At 42.1% G+C, this 9,508-nt stretch overlaps 1 protein-coding gene across 1 annotated transcript in view; it reads right to left on the reverse strand.

The window, feature by feature from the left end:
- slc26a2 (solute carrier family 26 member 2) overlaps positions 1–7,496 on the reverse strand; it is a gene marked incomplete in the record, with an annotated part of 9,835 nt that extends 2,339 nt beyond the window's left edge. Inside the window, 4 exon segments of the mRNA XM_014002749.1 lie at positions 730–1,542; positions 3,104–3,552; positions 4,555–4,845; positions 5,125–7,496. Of these exon segments, the coding sequence (XP_013858203.1) occupies positions 730–1,542; positions 3,104–3,552; positions 4,555–4,845; positions 5,125–5,733 (2,162 nt within the window).
- Positions 7,497–9,508: the final 2,012 nt, after the last annotated feature.

Raw genomic sequence — 9,508 nt, forward strand, 5'->3', positions numbered from 1 at the left:
CGAAACTGTGTTTTTTCGTCATTAACAGAATATCGACAAAGTTTTGCGCACATTTGTAATGGAAACACAGCTATGGAGACTTTTTGTGTCGGTGGGCGACTGTTGATACTGCTGGATTGACTTTATGGGACATGAAAACTTTTTGTTCCACCCCCTACGCTCGAACATGCGACCAGACATTTTTACTTATTTATTTTTTTTTGTGGTACGATTAGGAAATAGAGCCCTGTGTAGCGTGCAGCACAWGAGCACACGCATGGACAGTGATACAGTTTCAGCTGTGTGTGAAGTCCATCTTCCACAAAATGATTTATTTTGCTCCGACTTCCACGTTCATCACTAGATTTATCACGTGATCTCACATTTCCTGCACGCGCTTCTCGGACATCCTCTGTGATTCGCACCGGAGCGGAGAGGAACCACATCTAGTGTGTAATGAGGGAAATGAATCTCGCAAGTAAGCTACGTTTTAAATCATGTAGCGTTTATAAATAAAATATATAAATCTAGTCCTGTTGGGAAAACTGTGTCCAAATGCGGAAAAAATAGGAACTCCAAACCTCAGAGATTTTCTGTAAGATGGATTTATAAATATTGAAGCTGAAAAACTATTTTTCTCACCCACAACAAATAACGTTTAACATAGGTTATAAAAAGGCACGTTTGTGATATAAGCTACTCTTTCTGTGTGTGTTGCAGACCTTTGATCGTAAATTTGACGTACGTTARGATTTGTTGTCACAGTCTCCGTTAGGGACACCGAGGCTTTGGACGTAGAGGACAGCATCTGTGATGGTGAAGAAAATCAGCTTGTTCTTTCCCACCTCGCCGTCTTTTTCACCGTCAAAGTAACCCCCTTTTTCCAAAGTGTCCAGCACTGAGGTATTGCACTGCGCCAGGATAAYGTCAACCCCAAGGTCTCCGTAGTCTTTCCTCACCTCCTTCAGAGCGTTCACGCCTGCCGTGTCCAGAAACAAGACGGCGCTGCAGTCGATCACCAAGCTGCGAGCGCGTCTCGACGGTTTCTCATCGAGCACCAAAGGTACGGCCACGACAGCCTCGACACCGTTCTGTTTCTCTCCTGGTTTCATCCCTGCTGCTCCTCCGGCCTCCTGCTGCTTGGTTTTCCTGCTCTTCAACCGTTGGGCCTTCTCCCTGGCGGGGTTCAGACCCACACATCTGTACAGAGACTTCTTGAACAAGCTCTGGTTGGCGTAGTAGATCGGCGCCTCGTACCTGAAAACCGCCACTTCGGGGTGAGTCCGGAGGCCGCGGTAAGACGACAGGTGCTCGTAGTGCTCCCTGGTCCCGGCCCGGCCCAGCTCCAGGACCTGGRCCTTCTGGGTTCGGCCCAGGATGCAGAAGGCCGAAACCAGGACCCCGACTAGCAACCCAAGCTCGGTGTTGACCAGCGCCGACGTGGCCATGGTCACCAACCAGATGGAGGCGTCGATCCGATTGGCGCGCCACATGCGGGGAACATCCAGGAACTTTCGTAGAGCTCCGCGCAGGTTCACCACGATGATGACGGCTAAAACACACCTGCACACATGGAAAACAAGGAATCAGATGTTTAGTTACCCTTAGCACACAACATAAACACAACAAACCAATGAGCAAAGAACTAAAGCTTTGGACGAGGAGTTTGACTTAAAGCAGTTTTAACAGGTTTCTGAACAGGTCATCAGTGCTGTGACTAGGGATGTCCCCATCCAGATTTTTTGGCTCCCAATACAATCCGATTTTTTTAATGACTAGGCTTTCCGATACCGATTTGATAGCTTTATTTCTTTATTACTTTCCAAGTGACAAAGTTGGTGGTATGAAAGCGAGCCCTGCTGTTCCACCACCAGAAACATCCAGTTTGCATCATTGTTTTCCACTGAAAAGTGTTCCCACACTGTGGACATGGTTGCATACTTGTGTGTGTCTTGACTTCGTAACGACAGTTGTAAAGCATGGTGATGCTGAAAACTGTCGCGAAAACTGGATTGGCCCGATCACGACTAAATCTGATTCTACCCGATTTTCAAAAAATGGCCACATCTGCCACCGATACCAATACTGAGGATCTGATTGGGACATCCCTAGCTGTGACATCTTATTGGCAAATATTGAGGTTTTTTTTAAATAAATGCAAAACCTAAATTGGTTAAACTCCTAAAAAACTTGACAAATAAAGAGTCCGAACAAAGAAAACTGGTCCAGTAGATGGATGAAGAATTTGGTCAATAAATCTGTGAARGTAGCTTTCTATAAGCAACACAAGAGCGGTTGTTCCTGCGCTGGCGCACACACACACATTTGCACAGCTATCTAATTGGGGACATTCCATTGACTTCCATTACATTTCTACAGTCTAACCCTGACCACAAACCCTAAACCTACCTGACCCTAAAACTAACCTAAACTCAATTCACACCTTGGTCCTAAACCCAACCCCCAACCCACCAAGGGTATTTAAACCAAATGGGGACCCCCAAATGCACCAGTTGTCTCCAAATGTAGGCATTTTGTGTTAAAATTGCCCCAAAATGTCACCAGAAACAACCCCCCTCAGATCCAAGTGTTTCTCAGACACTATGTGGGGACTGCGTTTGCCACTAAGTACATTTAATTTATTTTTCTATTTTTATGGCATGGTCTTTTTATTTGTCCTGATATGCAAAAATAATAATAAATAATGAAATTCCCAATAAATTTTTTAGTTTTATCACACCACCTCCACTGGCTGTAAAGGTTCCCGAAAAGGCCCGCAGACCACCAGTTGAAAATCACAGTTGTAGCTTGTTTTGCGTCTAGACACATTTTTTTAGTGAGACAAGGAGCAGAAATGGATCTTTTGATTGTAAAGCTTTCAGACCCCTGACCTAGATGGTAAAAGGGGTTTTATTTAGCTAAAAAATAAGAAGGCATAAAAATAACAAAGAGTAATAACGTCTTATAAAATWGCTCAAACAGCTTAAATAAATTTATATGTGTGTACAGCTCATGTAGACTTGGTTTAAATGCTTTCCAACAGTGTACGTTTAAATTATGTCTTCCTAATTAGGAATGCTGCCTCAAAAAAGCAATGATTCAGGAATTAAAAACTTGTTCTTACTTTTGAAGGGAGTAAAAGAGCGGTGCGATAACCAGAAGCACCAGCAGCAGGACCAGAGCACTGACCAGCCCGGACACCTGGGTCTGGCAACCCGTCGACTCCTTGACGAGGGTCTTGGTCAGGGCGGCGCTGGTGGTGAAGCAGCGGAAGAACGACGGCAGGATGTTGCAGAAACCGATGGCGTACATCTCCTGGTTGGCGTCCACCGAGTAGCCGTGCTTCTTGGCGAACATCTCCGACAGCGACACCGTGATGGCAAAGCCCACGATGGCTATGGAGAAGGCGTCGACGGCCACGTTGGGGATCAGGGTCCACGAAGGCGTCTGAGGAGGGAGGAAGCCCGTAGGGATATTTCCAGCCACCCCTGAACCGTACTCACTGTTGAAGTGACCGAAGTGAGACGCRAGTGTTGCAATGATCACCACAAACAGCTCGAATGGGATTGGAGCCTAGAGAACAGAAAATAAAGAAGTAACCAATAACTCAATATAAATAGACTAAACTTATGTTTTTAGGGGAAATAAAAAATACACAAGTTTAGGATCCAACAGGGGTTGTGTTGCACTAAAAAGTTGGACTGATAGTCCCCTGGAAATAAGATTCCACAGGTGAAACAACAGTTGGGTTCTTTGAGTCCAGTTGCCCGTCAGTCTTTGAAACCTGGGTGTTACTTTTGATCCGGACCCGTCCCTGTAAAACCTGTAAAATATTTGGTTGCTACATGCTTTTTTCAGCTATGTAATATCGAAACTTCAGTCCCTACTGTCTGCCTCTGATTTGGAAATGGTTTTTCACACTTTTGTCTGGAGCCGCCTGGATTATTGTAATGGTTTGTTCACGTGTCTGAACAAAAAGCAGCGGAGTCGTTTTCAACTTGTCCAGAATTCTGCAGCTTTTATTCACTCACATTACTGAAGAAATTTATTGAGGTTGTTTATTTACTGATTTTTAAAAGCACCACAATCTGTTTTAGGTGAATAATGATATAATTTTATAAACTATTGTGTGATTAGTTTTGTGATTAAATTGAGAATTTTATGTACAAACTGGTCTGGGTGGCTATAAATACATGGTTACACAGGGCAGGAAGTAGTGGTAGATTAGATGCATGCCTGAATATACCTTCAACACTTAAATGAACCGTTGTTTTAACATTAGAACAGGAAAAATGTATGAGGACCTGATTTCAGCCGTAGGCCGGCCAATTTGAATGATGCAATGAAAATAGGCGGAGTCAGGTCTTGAAGAAGGTGATATAATATGACATTCCATTTTACTTAACTTTTATTTACTTTGCTTACATATTTACTTAGTAACTTTACTTACTTTTACTTACATATTTATTACTTTACCTACTTACTTTACTTACTTTATTTAACTTAAGTATTTACTTACTTTATTTAACTTACTTTACTTATGTATTTACTTACTAAAGAACACCTTATAATTACCTTTAGTTTGGTTTTGAAGCGATCATTTAACTCCTTTGCAGGAATCAGTCCTGCCAAACACACCAAGCTGGTGACGAGGTCACAAACGTTGGTTTTCCCGATGTTGGCGAAGATTCCATACCAGGTCTTGAACAGGGTGAACCAGCCCTGGGGCCGGGGAATCTTCAGGCCCAGAAGGTACTTGAACTGGGACGTGAGGATGGTCAGGGAGGCGCCTGTTGCAAAGCCACTGAGGAGGGAGTCTGAGAGGTAGACGGAGACGAAGCCTACCTGAAAAAGGCCCATCAACACCTGAGAGGAAGACGGAAGCAGGGGGTGAGCAGTGAGGTCCTAAAATCACAGCAGAAAACTGCCTTTAAGCATTGTTTTATTTCCACCTGCTCCCTTTTTGCAAGGATCACAGATGGTTTTACAACCTTTTAATGCCCTTCCTGACACAGCCTAGACTAGACCCTGCAGCACTGACTGCCAAATTACTGATGAATTCGTTTATGACCTCATTTATTTGTTTAGTTTTCCCCACGAGGATATAAATTCATCGTAATATTTTATGACAAAAGCAGAACTTACCTGGTAAACCCCGGCAGTAAAGGTAAGCGTTGTTCCCACAGCGATGGCGTAGCAGCTTCGGTCACACTCAACGTCACTGCTGTTCCCCAGAGCGGCCAGCAGGACGTCGCTGCTGTTACTACCCATGCTGCTGCTTTCTGAGAGGTATCCTGCTAGAGCCAACTCCCTATCCACAACCTGACCCACAAGCAGGCAGAGGACTCCAAAAATCCCCACTGAGATGTGTCTGGAAGTGCCCAGGAGGGTGTAAATGATGGACGAGAAGAAAGACGTGTAGAGACCATATATGGGGTCTTGGCTCGCCAACAGGGAGTACGCTATGGACTGCGGGACCAAGAGGATCCCGACAATAAGTCCGGACATAACATCCCCCAGGATCCAGTCCCTGACTTTGTAGTGTGGCAGCCATTTGAGAATGGGAACAAAGCCCAGGATTCTGGATTTCACCTTCCTTGTGGTGCATGAGCAATGCTTCTTCAAACGACTCGACACAACTGTTTGCCATTTCTTCGCCGGTTCCTTCTCGACTCTTTCCAGAATGAGCGGCTGCTGCAGGTCTGCCTCGGGTCCACCCTCCTCCGGCGTGCAGCCGTCATCCTCACAAAGCATCCTGAGCCCGTGGGTCTGCTTGTCTGTGGAAACAAAGCTCAGAAATCAAATAATAAAAAGGGTGGCTGAAAACTTTAACTGGTACTTCTACAATGTTGCTTCCTCRCTACTAAAAAAATTACCCATGGGAAGTGGGAGGTTTGTCCCGACCTACATAAAGCAATTCTACAGCAAATGGATAAACTCAGGTACTTCCTTTGTATTCAAACACGTAACAGAGGACACTGTCCTCAAAAACCTTCACAATCTAAATCCAAACAAGGCAACTGGACCAGACCAAATACCCCACCAGATTCATTAAAGATGGMGCCACCATGTACCTCACCTCCCTACTAACACATTATAAATTTGTCTCTGTCAACAGGTAGTATCCCTTCCAAACTTAAATATGCTAAAATTACCCCTATTCACAAAAAGAGCAGTAAAACCGAGGTTAGCAACTATCATCCCGTCTCAATTCGTTGTCAGCAAACTGATTGAGAAAACTGTCCATGAGCAACTCAACCAATATCTCACAGACCACAAACTTTTATACAAGCTCCAAGGTTTCAGAYCCTCTCASTCTACAGACACATGCTTWATTTACCTCACTAATTTTATCAAGTCAGAGCAAGATAAAGGCAACCTCACAGGTATGGTCCTTCTTGACTTACAAAAGGCCTTTGACACAGTGGATCACAGTATTCTCTTATGTAAATTGGAAGCTCTGGGGCTCCAGAAACCAGCTGTAAACTGGTTCAAGGACTACCTATATAACAGCAGTATGTAGAAATCGGAGGCGTAACATCCACTACAACAAAAGTGATATGCGGAGTCCCACAGGGTTCCATTCTCGGACCGTTACTATTCCTCATATATGTTAATGAAACGTCTGCCGCTGTAAACTGCAAGCTGCTATTATATGCAGATGACTCGGCTCTCCTAGCAGCTGGTAAATAAGACATTCAGCAAAGCCTAACATCAGAACTTCACTCTATCCAAATCCACAAATGGCTTACAGACAACAAGCTATCTCCTCATCTCGGAAAGACAGAAACAATCCTCTTTGGATCCAAAAGAAGGCTCTCAATCCACTGGACATTAAAAGTGATGGCCACCCCATATGGTATATAATACTCACACCAAGTGTTTACTAATGTAGGTAAAGGTCTGTTTAACCTGTTAAAATACACCAGAATGCAGGAAATGGCATCTACTTCATTCAAAATATTCTGGGGGAGGACCACCAGACCTCCCACCAGTGTGCTCCCTAAACATTATCAATATTTCTGCCGCTGAAATATGTAATAATAATGTAAGGACTTCATGTGTAAAGACATAGAACACAGTAAGACTGGACTGTTGTGGAAGTGCAGATAGTTTCTGCTCTCCGGACGTCACAGAATCAGAAATATTATCTGTAAAAYAAACTGAACATCTGCTGGCAAATAGTTTTCAAATTGTCATTTTACAACAGCATCATAACATTTCTGTTTGGTGTTGGAAGCCATCAGGACCATCAAGGTGAAATTTTTTCTCATCAGAGAAGACAACTTTCTTCCACCTTTCAATGTCCCATGTTTGGTGCACCCTTGCAAAGTCCAAACGGGCAGTTTTGTGGCGTTGAAGAAGACGTGGCCTTTGAAGASGTTTTTTGTTTCTGAAGCCCTTCTCTCACAGATGATCTGATGGTTACTGGGCTGCAATCAGCACCAGTAATGGCCTTAATTTGGGTAGAGGATCGTCCCGTGTCTTGACGGACAGCCAATCGGATCCTGCGGCTCAGAGCTGGTGAAATTTTTTTGGGTCTACCACTTGATTTTTTTGTTCCATAACCCTCAGGATCATTTAAAAAATGCAAAATGACTGTCTTACTGCGTCCAACTTCAGCAGCGATGGCACGTTGTGAGGCCTTGCTTATGCAGCTCAACAATCCTACCACGCTCAAAGTCAGTGAGCTTTTTTACTTTTGCCATCAGGAGGTCTTGACAGTGTAAAGACTTGACAGAAAATGACATGGAATCCAGATTTTTGCACAGCTTTTGGCTTTTAAAGACTATGGTCTTAAACTTTTGATCAGCTGAAAAAAATCATGTTTGAGTGTAAATGCAGTTTTCAGAAAATTCCCTGCTCAAAAGTTCTTGTCTCTTGCACTGATTTCTTATTTTAACATTGTGAAGCTCTGCTTACAACCTTCTTAAGATCCAAAACTGCAAAATGCAAATTCTTGCACTTTTTTGACCGGTCTTAAGATTTTGATCAGGAGTGTATCGGTACGCCAGCGGGTTATTGTAACAGTGAGCACAGCACAGAAGCAGGATGTAAATCATTGTGTGTCACTGGGTGTGGACAATAATCTGTATCCTTGACATTTCGCTAAGAATTTCCTCCCTTTTTTTAAAAAGTCAAACCACAACACAGATATCATGCATATCAGGTGATCCACATGCAACGACAAATATATATTTATTAGATTATATCAACCAGAGTAAGGACAAAGTTACTGTGAGCAGGAATGTGGAAAACAGTTAAGATCATCTGGCACAGTCATGATGAATAATGGGCTCATTACATAAGAGGTTGTGGATTTCTATGAAAACCTAATTTATTAAATGAAAAAGAAAAAATAAGTAGGTACAACTTATTTTTTCTTTTTGATTTTTTTCTACCTGGATTACTGAGATGCATCAGGACATTTTGAACTAATTTATTAAACTTAGAAAGATCACATGTTGCAGCTTTAAAATACTTTCATTTGACCATAAATACTTGTTCTTTTACCATTAACTTCTACTATACTCCTCGTGACATGTCATGACGATTTACTCAGATTAAATCCATGCAGGTTAATTAAATATAAAGGAATGTTTTCAGCAGGAAGTGCTCCATCACGGTTAAATTCGATGTCACAAAATCAAACACAACTCAGAATAACAATAACAAAAAAAACAAACAAACTTTAAATGATTGTGCAGATGCCCTGGTTTACCTGTCTGTGACTTCACTCAGAAAGCTGAGGTATGAATGAGCTTCTTTGTAAACAAAATGTCAACGTGGACACAACCGGAAACTTTGACCGACTTCGGACAGTTTAGTGACGAAACGTAACTCTGTGGAGACAAACGTTGATTTAAAGTGTAAAGTTACCGACCTGCGCTCGTTTTAAGCTCCTTTACAAAGTTTATCTGCCGTTACGCTGTGAGGATTTCGCTTTTATTCCGCCTTTACATTCGTTTGACGCTCGTCGGTCGCTCTGTACGTCATGACGTCAGGTTTAGCGTCAGGACGTCACGTTTGCTCAGTGAGTGAACGGGTCTGTGCTGGAGGCTCTTTTACGATATTTTTTAAATCTGCACGTAAAAAATACTTAGGTAGAGGTTTCCTAGTAATATTTATAGCTCTTATTAAACTTTTGAATTGTTAGTTTTATGTCTAATAGGGAGTTTAATGTACAACCGGGCTAATAATCTACTAAAAATCATTACATCGACCTAATTAAATATTTAAAAAATGAAGATACCCCTTTTTAAACAGGTAATAAAATCATTTTAGTGATACCGTGTGGTGCTTAAGATATATTAAACATTTTAAACTAGACTTGTTAGAGTAAATCTTATTTAATTTTTTATTTTTACAAATCAGCTGGTATTTTATGTGCAGCAGCAGCGCCCCTGATGGATGCCAGAGGAAATTCATGTCAAAATACAAATAAAACTTTTTTTTTTTTACAAATTTTTAACAGATTTAATTAGTGCTTCATATGTTTAATTTTTTAAAACATTTTGATATCATATAG

This window comes from Austrofundulus limnaeus, unplaced genomic scaffold, assembly GCF_001266775.1.
Source record: "Austrofundulus limnaeus strain Quisiro unplaced genomic scaffold, Austrofundulus_limnaeus-1.0 Scaffold14, whole genome shotgun sequence".
Lineage (NCBI taxonomy): Eukaryota > Metazoa > Chordata > Actinopteri > Cyprinodontiformes > Rivulidae > Austrofundulus > Austrofundulus limnaeus.